Raw genomic sequence first — 15806 nt, 5'->3', positions numbered from 1 at the left:
GTTGCTAGTTTACAGTTCTAAGGCTGAGAAAATGTCCCAATTAAAGCAAGTCTACAGAAATGTCCAATCAAAGGCATCCAGGGAAAGATACCTTGGTTCAAGAAGGCTGATGAAGTTCAGGGTTTCTCTCTCAAGTGAGAAGGCACATGACGAACACAGTCAAGTTTTCTCTCTTGGCTGGAAGGGCACATGGTGAACACGGCGTCATCTGCTAGCTCTCTCTCCTGGCTTCCCATTTCATGAAACTCCATGGGAGGCATTTTCCTTCTTCATCTCCAAAGGTTGCTGGCTGGTGGACTTTCTGCTTCTCATGGCTACATCATTCTTCTCTGCTCTCTCAGAATCTCCAAATCTCCAAAATGTTTCCTCTTTTATAGGATTCCATTAAACTAATCAAGACCCACCCGAATGGGTAGAGACATATCTCTACCTAATCCAGTTCAACAACCACTCTTGATTGAGTTACATCTCCAGGAGATGATCTAATTACAGTTTCAAACATATAGTACTGATAGGGATTAGAAGAAACATCTGTCTTTACAAAATGGGACTGGGATTAAAACATGGCTTTTCTAGGGTACATACATCCTTTCAAACCAGCACAGGTGGGTATAGGAAATGGGAAGTTAAGGCTTAAAATGTACAGGGTTCGTGTTTGGAATGATGGAAATGTTTTGGTATTAGATGATGGTGATAGTAGCCCAACACTTTGAACACAATCAACAGTACTGAATTACATATCTGAATATGTTTAAAAGGGGAAATGTTAGATTATATATATGGTAGCAATAAAAATTTTAAAAATTCATGGAACTATACTACACAAACTGAACTCTATGTTAAGCCCTGGACTTTAATAGTACAATTATTAATCGGCTATCATCAATTGTAACAAAAATTCCACACCAATGCAAGGTGATGGTGGGGGACGGTGTGTGGGAATCTTGCATTTTTTGCATGATTGTTGTCTAAACTATACCTTCTCTAATAAAGGAAAAAACTTTTTAAGTATGATCATTTATAGATCAAGGTATCACTTTATAAATTATTTAGTGTCTTAGAAAAATATCATAACTGCACACCCCAAATTAGAATATTTTATTAGTATAGTATTTTGTTAGAGGTTATGGTCTAATACATAGTAACCTATATGTTCAACTGGAATTAAGACCTGGAAATATCTATGGCTTCTTAATGTTTGACTCAGTTCATACAAGCTAAAAATGAACACCTTTTTGGATTCTTGTCATTAGAGATGAGGAATCATCTCACTTTTCCAGAGGAGATTTGGATTTGGTAGTTCAGATCAAGATGTTAGTGAAGTTAAAAAGAAAAGAAATTAATGAAGTTAGAGTTATAGGTTGAAGCACATAAAAGAGCTAACTTCATTCTATTCCACAGCCTCGAACTGCAGCGTTATTGTCAATCTTTCATACACCTCCTTGGCCATAAGGAGGAGCAGATGAGAACATGAATCAAAGACTCAAAATGCCTTTCTGATGATATCAAATACAAAGCTCTCCAATGATTTCCTATTCAAACTGCATCATATAGTATTTACAATTTATGATATATGATTACCCTGCTAATATATAATGATAGATCCTCTATTAGTCAGGTATCTTTAAGAAATAAATCTTGGTAACATTATAACATTTACTTGGAAAAAACAGCACATTATTATTCACCATCTGTATTATCTTCTCCCAATTCAAGTGAATTGAAAACTGGTGCACACACTGCCCCCCATTCCCTCCAAATGCTGCTGTTGTTTACAGAATCTTTTAGACACTCGATAAGTCCCATGGCTTCAATCATCTCTCTTGTACCTGTCTTATGTGATTGTCATGAAATAATAAACTTTTTACATGCCTCCTTCACTAGACTGGGAACTCCTCATTAATTAGACTAGAAACCCCAAGAGGGTAAGTACTGCCTATCTTATTCATGGATATATTCCTAGGACCTAACACATAGGTGTTCAATAATTTTTTTTTTTTTTTTTACTAAAGGGAAGAGACCTTGTGTTATGCATCTGTGTATTCTCATGAGTTTGGCATGATGTTTGGAATACAAAAGATAATCGGTAAATGTTAGTTGAATGGATTTACTTATAATAAATTAGTATCCATTACAATTAAAAGCTTTCCCCTCTATTTTTTATGTCATATAGGATTAAACCAAAAAGTAGCTTCCAGTTAATTGATCATTAATTTCTAAATATATTACAGGTGCAATTTTCTCTCTTTTATTTTTGCTTTGATACTGATAATCAAGATTGTTAAAAGATTTGTTTCTATAATAAAAACATCCTTATCTCCCAACAAAAATTTATTAATAACAAAAGGACAAATTGTAACAATATGGTGGACCCCGGATAACCCCTTAAAGAAGTGATGAAGATTAATATGTGTGCTGGTTTGAAAGGATTATGAGCCTTAGAAAAGCCATGTTTTAATCCTGACCCCATCTTGTGAAGGCAGCTGTTTTTTAATCCCTATTCAGCACTGTAGGTTGCAAACTGGATTATCTACATGGAGATGTGACTCATCCAATTGTGGGTATTAATTAGAGGGGAATGTAACTCCACCCATTCCAGGTGGGTCTTGATTAGTTTACTGGAATTTTTTAAAAGAGGAAACATTTTGGTAAAAGGTAGGGAGCCACAGGAGAACAAAAGGTCCACAAGAGACCAGAGAGCCCATGCAACCAGAGACCCTTGGAGATGAAGAAGGAAAATGCTTCTGGGGGGCTTCCTGAAACAAGAAGCCTGGAGAGGAAGCTTACAGAGGTTGCCATGTTTGCCATGTGCCTTTCCATTTGAGAGAGAAACCCTGAACATCATTGGCCTTTCTTGAACCAAGGCATCTTTCCTTGGATGCCCCTTAATTTGGACATTTCTTTAGCCTTGCTTTAATTTGGACATTTTTACAACTTTAGAACTGTCAACTAGCAACTTAATAAATTCCCCCTTTTAAAAGCCATTCCATTTCTGGTATATTGCATTCCAGCAGCTAGCAAACTAGAACGATATGAAACATCAAGAGCATGATGTAGACATCCTTCTCTCAAATATTTAGAAAATAGACAGACACATAGAGATAGAAATAGAGAAACAAGGAAAGGAAGGATGGAAGGAAGAAAAGGGAAGGGAAGGAAAGGAAGAGATCAAATGCAGCAAAATGTTGGTAGATCTGGGTATATGGGCAGGGGGGTTATGTTGGAGTTCTCTGTGTGGGGATTGTATTATTTTTTACAATGTCCTGTAAATTTGAAATAATTTCAAAATAAAAAGTTCATAATAAAACAAACAGAAAGATTAATATGAAACAGACATGGTATGCCTCTGGATGTGATATCCTGAGAAAGACACTTAAGTACATCGCTTATGTAGTATTCCATTAAAAAAAAATGCCTAACCTCAAACTAATCGTGAAGAAACATCAGACAAATCCAAATAAATTATTCTATAAAAAATGGCCTGTGTTCTTCAAAATATCAGTTTCATGAAAAATAAAGGCTGAAGAACTATCTCAAGTTAAATGAAAATAAAGAGACATGACAACTTCATGCAATACTTGATCGTGGTTGGGGACTTATATTGAAGCAAAAACAAAAATCCATAGACCTTATTATTAGGATAGCTGACAAAATTATAATATAGACTGTAGATCAAATAAAAATATTAACAGTGTTAAATTTCCTATATTTTATAACTGTACTGTGGTTATCTAAGAGAATAATTCCCCTATTTTCAGAAAATACTGAAGTAATAAGAGGTAAATGGGCATGATATGTGTAACCTACTCTCAGGTGGTTCAAAAGAGAAAGAGAGAAAGGGAGAGAGAAAGGGAGAGAGAAAGGGAGAGAGAATGAACATGACAAAACATTAACTATTGGTGAATCTGGGTAAAGGGGTTATGCAAATTATTTATACCATTGTTAAACTTTTCTTTAAATTTGAAATTATTTCAAAATTAAAAGTTAAAGACACCTAAATGAACAACAACAAAAATACCCCTTAAAAAAAAGGAACAAAATATAAAACAAACAAACAAAATCACATCCTTCACATGTTATATTGTTTCAGATGTCTGGCTATGGCAGATTTTCTACAGTATTATTAATTCTGTAGCATAGTGATTCCTTTAGTGTCCTTGTTTGATTGTTCCTTATATTGAAAATGAGTGGCCCTGTGTCTTATCAGGCCAAGGGCCTAACTAAACCAAATCACTAAAACACTCAATTTTTTTCCTAGTAAACTTTTTCTTGGCAAAGAATGAATGTTATCAATACTTTCCTATAGGTCAAGAGAAATGGAAATTCGTTCATCTAAGGCCATCTAGTAGATTTTTAATGATTGCCTATTATGTGCCAGGTAGTATGTTAGAAGATAGCAAAACAAAGAGGAACGCATTATGGTCTTTGTTCTTAAGGATTTCAGATCATTGGGAGAGCTGGACATTTAATCAGAATAATGTCTTACAGGGGCAGAAAGATGGAGCAATGATTTGTTTGTGAGAGCTGGTTTCACAGAAGTGACATCTAGGGTGGGTCGTGATGGAGGAATAAGAGTTTTTTCGTAATACCTACATCTTTTTGAGGCATAACGAAAAGCTTATGGTGCGAGGTTGGACTTGGGGATAGCGAGATGATAAACTGTCAACACAAGTAACTTGCAGTACTTTGCATCTTTGCTTGTGCTCCTCCCTATGGCTCTAAGTTCTACCTTGAAAAACTGAATGGAGAACAACACTGTAATTAAAATTAGGAGGGGCAGGTTTGAAGTTCAGTTTTGGTCCTGTCAATTTTGAAATGCCTGCGGGAAATTCAGATTATCTGCTGTGCTGCTAGAAATATAGCTTAGAGACACCAGGGACACATCTGAGCTGCAGATAAAATTTTAGGAATCATTAGAAATATGTAACTTGAGGCACAAGCTTTGGATTCAGACAGACCTAGATATGAATCCTAACTAGGACATGAATCAGCTGTTCCATGTTTGCAAAATGAGATATCTAACCCGGATCTTTGTAAGGATTTAATGAAAAAAAAAGATAAAATACTTAGCACACTGTCTGCACTCAGTAAGTAATGACAGAATTGTCATTGACCACTATTAGTAAACAATATAGAGTTTTTAATGAAAAAAACTCCACTATAGTGAAAGCAATTGTTTTTTCCCACATATTTCACTTAAATGTTATCTGAAATGGATCTGAATGGAAGACTTGTAAGGCATGGTTTAGTACCCACAAAGCAGTGTGGTATAGGCATCATTGTGCCACCTGATCAGCAAGACCTAAATGTGACTTTAGTACCAGGAATGGAAAATAAAGGCTACATCAACAGCATCCCAGTAGGCAGTTTTATCTTTGGTGCAGCAACCCCATTACAACTGACTCCTCAACCTCTTTAAAATAAGCATTTTTTAAAGAAAACAATATCTTTTTTCATCTTATGTTGCCTACACATGATCCTGGTGTTAAGTTCTATATAACTGATAATAGATCAACAGTTTAGTATGTCTTAAATAAATGTATGCATGAATATATGACTCTTACTAAACCCCTAACCCCTATTTTGACTCATAATTTATTTGGAACATAAATGTGGATTAATTATTTGTGTTGTCAAGTGTGACATTATAATCAAAGCTAGTAAATTCTTGACCAGAATATCCAGGAACTAAAATTGCTTCCGCTTAATGTTAGTTTTTTTTTTATACTGTGTTTAAGTAGTGGTCTGTTGAAAACAGATAAAAAACTAAGAATGGATCTTAAAAAAAAGCAACAATATGGTGGCAAAGACAGGCCTAGTGAGGAAAGTTAAGGAATCACCAAAGTTTATCTATACAAGACCACCAAAATGACCCTATTGGTCAGTTTAAAGAATAGGTTCGATTAGTGTTTTCCCGGTCTAAGAGGCATCACGTAGCATTTTTTTTTTTTAAAGCAGCTTTAATAGCTAGTACCATTCTTAAAATAATTATATATTGTATGCAAAGCTTATCACAGTAAATTCTCCCATTGTTAAAAGCATACTCCTTTATGGTTTGACTTTGCTGGTACTCCCAACCAGAAGGGTCATCTCCCTCTCCACTTCCTGAATCTGTGCTGGCCTTGTGACTTGCTTTGATTAACAGAATGTGGTAGAAGTGATGTTATGTAACTTTCAAGTGTAGGGCCTCCAGGGAGCTTGCTGCTTCTGCTCTCTACCTCTTGGCATACTACCACCATATAAAGAAACCAAGGCTATTCTTCTTGATGAAAGGCTATGAAAAGAGAATGGTCTAGCCAAGAATCAACACCAGTTGCCAGCTGTGTGAGCAAGCCCCAGCCAAGCCACCAGATGACTGCAGCAGCTACATGAGTGACCCCAGACAAGGCCTGCCCAAACTTCTGGTCTACAGAATCAAGAGTACATGTAATGTTTTTTTTTTTTTTTTTTTTTGCATGGGTAGGCACCAGGAATCGAACCCGGGTCTCTGGCATGGCAGGCGGGAACTCTGACTACTGAGCCACCATGGCCCACCCATGTAATAGTTTTAAATTACTAATTTTGGGGTAGTTTGTCATGCAGCAATAATATATATGTAGACACAGATATAGTTATATTGATATAGATGATCATGTTCCTTTACCCTGAAGGCAAGAGAAAATAATTTTAAACTGTAAAAGGGACTTTAGCTAATCCTTAGGGCATACTTTCAAACTTGAATATAAAAGCAATGTTGTATAGATTCACTGCTATAAATCTATAGATCTACTACGGATTTCCTCCCAAGAGCTTGATTAAAAAAACAAAAACAAAAAACAAACCCAAGTTTGTTTTTTGTTTGTGAGAGGAACACTTCAAAATGTATCACCTACATTGCTGCAGTGAAAGGAAAGGCAGATGGTTTTCCATGATGGTTTGTATGTGGTATTATTAGAGGCAAGGCAATAATTCTAGATCATTCTAGAGTTCAAAGTCTTTTTAAACTCTAGGACCCTATGAATTTTCAATTAAATTCTCATGCTTTAGCAATTATTTTTTTCCACTTCATAAACTTCTACAGGGAATTTTAATACCTTTCTTAACTGGCAAGACCTACTGCCTCATCTTTCTCATAAAATATGACAATGGGGAGCCAAAACAGCTATGGTAAAATGCAGGCAACACAGTATAGGCAACAGAGCATAATGGCTAAATTCATGCGTTCTAGCATAGTGCTTGAGTTCAAATGGTGGCCTAGCTACTAGCTAACCTTGGTAAGTTATCTAATCTCTTTGCCTTAGTTTCTCCACCTGTAAAATGAGTAAATAACAAAAAAGCTTACTCACATCTGGTCAACAAACATTTATAATTCTCAGATACCTGAAGCAATGGTTTTTCAGGTTTATGGAAACTTATAATTATATATTCATTTTAACTCATGATAAATATGCTTATCATATAAAAGTTGGAAAAGACACTTCAAAAATGAAGAAAATAGTTTGCCTCAAATTTTATCATCCAAAATCTCCACTGTTAATATTTTGGTCTCTTTCAGTCTTTTTTTTCACTGCATTTTTTTGGAGTGGCATGAATACTGTGCAAGTTTGCATCCTATTTTTGCACTTTATTGTTATTCCATGGCCATTTTTTACATTCTAGATTACTTACTTTTAAAATTAATATTTTTTGTGTTTTATATACCTTAGAAATTCTGTAATGTATAAAAAAGCAAAAAAATTTAAAGATCACCTATAACCCCATCCCTGATAACCCACTAAGATGTCACATTTCAAAAAATAATTTTTCATTTGTTTACACATATTCCATACAACTAAATGATATAAAATGTGATTTTAATTGACTGCATAACAAACACCATTATATGGATGTATTAATTTATTTCATTTATTTTATTTTTTGGGTGCATGGCTTGGGAACTGAACCCTGATCTCCCACATGAAAGGGGGCATTGTAACCACTGAACTACCCGTGCACCCCATATCGATTTATAAACTTGGCATTTCTTTGTTTTACTTCGACGTTGGGTGAAGCTTCATAAAACAGGATAAAACGATCAGACATTCCACATATGTGACTGGGTAGTGTGTGTGTAAAAAAAATAGTTTTTCTATCCTTTTCTTGTCAATTCCATAAGCAAATTGTTACTGTCCCTCAGGACGTATTAAATGCTCCATTTGACTTTATAAAAATAACGAATTTATCAATTTACCGAACCTACTACCAAACCTTTCCTTCGAATTCTGAAAATGGACTTGACTCTTTTTCTTCCAAAATACACCCAAAACCTATCTTCTGACCTTTCTGTTTTCAGGACCCTGCCCCCTGGCAGACTGGACAATTCCAAAGGGTTTTCAGTGGCTCTGTGGGGGATATAAACTAGGCGAATGGGCTTTTTCCACCTTAAATTTTCCTGACCAACTGTGTACACCGATTCGCTTCAGGTTACCGTGAAAAAGAATTATTCAAGGAACTGGAGAGAAGGCGGGAGAGGTGGCTCTCCCAACCCCAAGAAGCCGCGCTCGGGCTTGCTGAATTTGACGCACGCTGCGATCTTCGGGGATTTTCCAAGCAAGATGCGGCGCCCAAGAGGAGGGCAAGTGCGCATTGCTCACGTGAACCAACTTCACTTTCAGGATCCGGCAGGAGAGCGCTGATAAAGTAAGCATAAATCTACTACGGATTTCCTCCCAAGAGCCTGATTAAAAAAACAAAAACAAAAAAACAAACCCAAGTTTGTTTTTTGTTTGTGAGAGGAACACTTCAAAAACTGTAGACTTAGAAACGTCCAACTTGTACCATTTATAAATGCATTGATAACCCTCCTGGAATTACCAGTTCTTAACGGCTTATATATTTGGAAGCCTCTTCCCACAGTATTTTCTCTGTGCTTTTCCAACCCTCCCACAGATTTTCAGTTCCATTGAAAGGAGAAAAGCGATAGCAACAGTTTGGTTGCTGCGCAGCTCATCTCCCCGGAGCGAACCTCGCACCTTAATGCGCGCGCAGCCCTCGGGTTTAGGTTCTTGGTCCACGGGCGAGAAGCGGGCCCGAGACCCTGGCCACCGCGCCGTCCCTCCGCCCTGCCGCAGCTGGCGCGTCGCGTAAGCCTCCCCACTGCCGGGGGCGCTGGGCCAGGCGCATGCGCGCGAAGCTCCCGGGCGTGCCGGCCACACTCCCCCCACCCACTCTGTGAGCTTGTCACTTCCTGCCCTCGCCCCATCTCCGTCCGGGGTCAGTCAGTCGCTCCCTGTCGCTGCTGGAGAGTCTCTGCTTCCCCTTTCCTACCCGCTTCGCGGCGGTAGCTCGGGCTTTTTGGGGAGGAGGAGACAGAGAAAGAGAGACTGACTTAATAAAGTTTCCTGAAACAACAACTACTACCAAAAAAGGACAGGCGTGGGGGGGGAACCCCCATTCTTTCCCGCCCCTCTCCAAAAGCCTGAGGAACCGTTGCAGGTGGAGCGGCACAGGGGGGAGTGGGGCTCCGGCGGCAGCCGTTGCCCGGGAGAGGGGCGCTTCAGGTCCTGCCCTCTCCTGTTCCGGCTCCTTCGGTGGCGGTGGCGGCTGCTGCGGGGCGGTTCCTCCTGTCAACTGCCTGCGCCCGCGCGCCGACCGCTCGCCCGCTCAGCTCCACAGCGCGGAGGGACGCCGTGAGCCGCCGTCGTTGTCGCCTCGGGCCGCAGAGGGACGTGGTGAGCTGTGGCGCTTCCGCCTCAGGGCTGGCGGGGACTCTTTGGGAGCGCGTCGGGCCCGAACCCTGGTTTCCTTCGCGTGGTCTGCGGAGACTGCGCCAGGTGGGGCCCGAAGTCGCCTCCCACTGCAGAGTGTCCCCGCGGCCGCCCGGCCTTCCTTCCGCCTGCCTGCCGGCCCGCCCGCTCACCCTACGAGTTAAGTAAGTTGGGCGCACTTGGTTTTGGGGACAGAGGCTTGGGCACGGGGACCCCAAAGCACGTGCGTGGCGGGAGGGCGCGGCGCGGATGGGCTGCCGGCCAGAGCCGCTCCTTGGTGGTCGCCGCGCTGCGCAGTTCGGTCTCCCGGCGGACCCCGGACGTCCGCAGTACCCTGCGCGCCCCTCTCCTCTCTCTCTCTCGGCGCGCGCCGGCCCGGGACGGTGAGGCCGTGGTCGCCGCCAGCGCAGCCAGCCCGGCCCTTGCTTTGCGCGTCTGGAGGCTGCGTTTCCGGGTAGGGCGATGAACCTGTGCGGGGAGTTGTGGCCTAAGAAGGTTTAGTGCGTTTCTTCCTTCTCTCGCTCTCTTTTTTTTTTTTTAAAGAAGAAGGGTGTGGATCTGTGGAGGGAAAGGAGAGGGTAGGTGAAAGGAACGTATCTGGAAAATGAGCCAGAGCTCCTCAGGAAGTTCAGGGTGAATGACGGGTTTGTGCTTCTTTCCAGCCCAGCCGCAATGAAGAGCTTTTTACAGTAAAAGGAAAGTAGGTTACGGCCACTGAAAATGCCTTTAAGGGACAAATACTGTCAGACTGACCACCATCATCATGGATGCTGTGAACCAGGTATATATACCCTTTTCCTTCTACAGTTGCTTTGGTCTCTGTCACAGCCACTCATCCTTTTATTTTCAAGTTTTTTTCTCCTGCCAAAGAAGTTATTCCTAAGTAAGCAAGCTATAATTTTCCCCAGCATAAAACTAGTTGTGAAGCTGAAAGCATATACAAACAAGGTCTCCTCTGCTTGATCCCTTTCAGAAAGTACTGCAAATGTCACCTTAAATTTTTTCCACAAGATCAGGCATTCAGTCCTTTTTCCTTCTCTTTCAAGGCAGCCTGCAGTTACTGGTATACCCCCATGCTCTCTGTGAATGTTTAAAACTGGAGAGAAAGAAAAAAAATAGATAGCAGATTACTAGCATCTTTGTGAAAAAATCAGAAGTTTCTTGTGCATTAGTATCAGAAAATATCTCTGATAACTTGAAAATGAGTTTAGTTTGGGTCAGAAAAAGTTTTTTGAACTTAACTGGTTGGGAGAATCAAATTTTGGTAAAGTGTAACCTTTTAAAAAATTACCTCGGACAGAACATATTCTATTGCAAAATAAAATATCTCCTGATTCTCTAGATAGAATAAGTATATTTAGGGTTTTTTTTTGGTGGAAATTATTTTTTTGATTTGGATTTGGGAAATGAAAAAGTACTTGTAGAAGTGACATGAAGAATATTAGCAAACTTTAAGAAATGTGATATATAAACTGTTGACAGTTTTTCTCCTTATTAGAACTTTGATGTGCTTTATCACAAACATTTAGAGGTACACTTAAAAGGGAATCATTGAATACATATTGTCACTAAACTGTATAAAGCTTATTCTGTTACAATTTAAAGGCAGTTTTTTTAAACCTAAAAGTTAATTTGACTTTTTATACTTTGCTTGCTTTTTGTAGGAGTATTTTAACTGCAGTGATGTAGTAGGGTTTTTAATCATATAGAGTTCATTTTAAGTAGACTAATTTTTGATTAATTGGAGAAAGTGGCAGTGGTCAAGGGGAAGAACTTCCATTTTCAGAGAACTTTGGTACACACGAGAATAAAATTTGTGCTATGACCTACCCTCATTACATTTTGCTGAGATCAGTAATAACTCAGTTCTACTAATGAAATAGGATGGGATCCAGTTTGTTTCAGGTTCCCTCTGCCCTGTCTAACTTTCAGCATCTTTATACACTGCATATTTTGGGTGTTTGAAGCGAGGGTATATCACTTATTTTACATAATTTGAATCAGGTGTGTTAGTTTTGAAGTACAAAGATGTGAATTCCTTTTATACCTGTGTTCCACTTAACTTTTGTTCTAGTTTTTTTTCTGGGAACACTTCAAATCATTTCTTTTAAGTTGAATTAATAAAATCATCTCATTTGGTAAGAAGTTTATTTTTCCATTTGTGCATTCACCTATTTAACAACTTTTTATTGAGCACTGTTAAATTCCAGTCACTGTCCAAGGCAATGGAGAAATAAAATGTTCAACAACAGAGCTGTCCCCTCAAAAACTTACCAGTGGAAAGTTAGAAATAAACAAGTAAACAGGATAATCTGTGACTGCACCTTATTTAGTGTATTTTGGTAAAAATTTTTTAGAGACTTTAATGTCTTTTTATGGTGTCTGCTTCTCCCTTGAGTGTTGTCAGAGTTTGCCTCGTATTTTGGAGCATTCTGGCTCAGTAATACCTTTTTAAGGATGTTTTCCAGAGTAAAACATCTTAATGTATATTGAAACTTTTTTGCTTTTTTTCTCCTCCAGTAACAGGAAATGAGATAAATTGCATTAGTTTGAAATTTTCATCTTTTACTGGAAACTTTTTCCATGCAGATTTTCAGATATCAGGTCAAAAGTATTGTTTTTTTTTTTTGCTTTCTTAGTTATAATTAAATACTTGCCAAGGATTTAGTCATATCCTAGTTCAGTGCAAAGCTAGAAGTTTGTTAACTTACAGGGTGGTTCATTGCCATTATTTCAAGAGAAGGTATGAGCTCTGTGGGAGGATGTTCCCAGGACTGAAAGGAGTATGTGTGATAATTTTTAAAAGAGGATGCCCTCAGATGGAGGGAAAAAGAAACGGTGTTTGAGGAATTATTTTAATGACTTTCCTGAGAGGTTTTTGTTTGCTTAAATTATGAACTGTGGTTGAGTTCTTGAATGAGAGCAGTATATCCCTGAGAAGGATGTTGTGTCTTGATAGAATTTGCAACTTGTAGTTAAGGGTGGTGTTAGAAGCCTGTCAGTGTATATAAAGTATTTCCTTAGTAATGTTTTAAGAATTTTTTTAACGGAAGCTTTCAAACATTCGAAAGTAGAGAGAATGGTATAAGAAACCTGATATGACCATCACACAGCTTCATCAATTACCAGTACATGTATTCTCTTCATCTGTTTTCTCTCAGTCCTACAATTCCCTTCTCCATCCTCCATCTACTCTCCAACCCCCTATTATTTTGAAGCAAATACAAGCTATACATAGAAGGGCCTTCTAAGAGACTTTTCTCAGGTAGGAGAGACTTTTAAAAAAGGAGGTATATTATTCTGGGAAATGTGTGGTGGAAGGATTATAGGGAAAGATGTTAACTTCTGAGGGTTTTTTAGATAGAGATGTCCTTTTTCTGAATTGTCAGTGTAACCTGGATAGATCTGAACTTGAGAAGGATTATAGAATATGGAGGAAGAAATATTCATTAAAAATGTGAGTATACAAAGTTTTTTAGGATTGAGATACATTTTCAAATGAAGAGAAAATTGTTTCTGACAGTGGGAGCTGCACAGATGTGAATGTGTCCAGGCAGAGTTGAGCTGACTCTGGTATTACCTTGAATGTTGTTTCAGGATATGTACATGCTTTGGAGGTAGCCAAAAGTGATGGGTAAAGAATTTTGCTCTCCCTCTTTTGTAAAAATCAGTTGTTGTCATGTGGATGTGGAAGTTGGTATGTATAGAAAGTTTTCTGGAGCATGTACCTAAATAAGGAAAGGGGGAGAAGTCTCCATTTTCTCCCCATAGCTTTCCCTTACTCATTACTGTTTTTTATTCACCCCCTTCTAGAATTTTTGTCACTTAACGAGCCAGACATTGAAGTTTTTTAGTTCTTTATCATTGTATAGGCTTTCTTCCTCTCTTCTGTTGTTTTTTTATAAATGATTTTCAGTTAATATAACATGTAGGTGCTAAAAGAGATCCATCTAATCCAAATAAACGGTATCATCAGTATATTTAAAACTTTCTGCTGCTGTTTCTCTGAGGGATTGAATTCTATTTCTTTTAGGTTTTGGAAAAAGATATTTAAATTTTTGGTGTCCAGAAAGCAATTTGTATTTGGTGGTGATGGTGATGATGATAGAGCATTTATTGAGCACTTATTATATCCTAGGCTCTGTTTTAAGCAGTTTACCTGCATTAGATCATTTAATTCTCACACAACATTTTTTAATCCCATTTTAGAGATGATAGAGGAGATAACAGAGAGTTTAATTTGTCCTAGTTACATCTAGTAAAAGGCAAAGGAATTTAAATGTAGGCAGTCCAAATCTGGAGACTTTCATTAACTCACTGCGATATAATGCCAGTATCAGATAGTCTTATAAGGAGTTTTATGTGTTATGTTCTTTAATTCATTTAAAATACTCTTAAACATTTCTTAAAATTGGGAAAATTTGGCTTAAGGAAAATGTTTGGTCCTGAGATGTAGTTCCTTTCATGTATGTACACTGAACAGAAGACTTGAAGCATGAAGGGGAGTCTGAGGCTGCGTGAATATACATGGTACAGTGGGCTTGAGGCCTGATACCAGAATACTGACTCCTGTCCAAGCCCAGGCCCTGAAGCAGTACAGCACATTATTAAAGTAACAACCCTCCTTGTGCCATACTGAGGGGCTTGTCCTGAGTTATGATAGTAATAGTTGAGTAGAACATGATAGCATATTTTAAAAAAGAGGTAATTAAAATAGTTTTTCTCAACCACAGCCTTCACTCTTTGTTAACTGATGGAAAAACTGTTTTCCTTTTCAGTTATCTTGTTTCATATTACCATAATCTAATTTATTATATAATTATACTACTAATGATAGATTTTGGAAAGTAGGGATCATATAGATCTCTGTATATGAAAATGTACATTTTTATTTTAAAAATGGAAATATTATTTAATATAAAGATGCGTGCTTTCTCAAATGCAAATGGTACAGAAATGTGAGGCAGAAAGTGAAAATCACCCCCTATAAACCTAGCCTAATAGAAACTCTGTTAAGTTTTGTTGATATCCCCCCCAAATTTATGTATTTCCGTGTCTGCCTAAATATGTGACATTATAAATGAGATCATACCATTCTATAACGTATTTTTGTTGCTTGACAATCTATTGTTGACATGCCTTTGTTGTCAATGCATGCAGATCTAGTTCATGTTTTCTAACAGCTGTGAGGGATTCTGTGGTATAAATATGTTTGTATGAAAGTTTATTTAGTCTGTTCCCTTTTAAAAGACTTAAAAAATTTGAGAATCTTCTCAATTATGTCAGTGCTACAGTGAACATTCTTGGACATCTATCATTGTGTACTTGTGCAGTTGTTTCTTTTGGGAGTGGTTTTTGAGCTTTGCTCTCATAATCACCTACAGAACTGTACTAGATTGTCGAGAGGATTTTGAAATGACTTATGAGGTAGGCTAGGCCACCATTTTCTTAGGTTTTTAGTTAAATACAGTGATTCCTTTTTAAGGAGTGTAAAAAGGCAATAACAAAATAGAGTCTTTGCATTTTAACCAAGTATTTGGCCTTAAGTAGCCTTAATTTAGCCTTGGAATTGAGGATAATGTTTTTTTTCCTCCAGTTGTTTTATTTTGCTCTACAAAGGTTATGGTGAATATTATATTATACATACACACACACACACATACACATAAATGTATTTATCATTAACATTATTGTTACCAAACCATTGTTTTACCTCAATAGTAAATGATTTAAATAACCCTTTTTTTGTGGGGATTGGGGTGGGTGTTTGTCTTCCATGTAGTTTATATCCTGGAACCTGGAGATCCTCCTTTGTTACAGCAACCACTACAGACATCCAAATCTGGTATTCAGCAAATAATTGAGTGCTTTCGATCAGGTATGACTGTTTTAGGATGTATTTTTAAATCCTCACATGGTAGTTAAAAATGACTAGAAGTCCTTAGAAACAGTTAAAAAATATTAAAATGTATACATTGGTTTTCTTTATGGAATATTTTTAGTTGATATTTAAAAAAATAGATGAATAAATACTGACTGAGTCTCTTTTTCAGTAACATATGTATTAATTTTAAAAAGAAG

The 15806-nt window shown here is 37.9% G+C and overlaps 1 protein-coding gene across 11 annotated transcripts in view; it reads left to right on the top strand.

The window, feature by feature from the left end:
* ZNF800 (zinc finger protein 800) overlaps positions 1-15806 on the top strand; it is a 235708-nt gene that overhangs the window by 63990 nt on the left and 155912 nt on the right. For 3 of the 11 annotated variants that reach the window (XR_013160490.1, XM_077123676.1, XM_077123588.1), the window contains exons 1-3: positions 9193-9889; positions 10388-10506; positions 15508-15603. Coding sequence is in view for 10 of the 11 variants with exons in the window: in XM_077123676.1 (XP_076979791.1) it covers positions 10446-10506; positions 15508-15603 (157 nt within the window). In the remaining variant the exon portion in view is untranslated. Of the gene's footprint in view, positions 1-8429; positions 8659-9189; positions 9890-10161; positions 10180-10387; positions 10507-15507; positions 15604-15806 lie in introns of those variants that run through there. The other 8 variants (XM_077123765.1, XM_077123849.1, XM_077123162.1 and 5 more) reach the window with 7 other exon arrangements.

This window comes from Tamandua tetradactyla, chromosome 1 (assembly GCF_023851605.1).
Source record: "Tamandua tetradactyla isolate mTamTet1 chromosome 1, mTamTet1.pri, whole genome shotgun sequence".
Classification (NCBI taxonomy): Eukaryota; Metazoa; Chordata; class Mammalia; order Pilosa; family Myrmecophagidae; genus Tamandua; species Tamandua tetradactyla.
The sequence above is the reverse complement of the archived record's forward strand: the minus strand, read 5'-3'. Positions and strand labels throughout refer to the sequence as shown.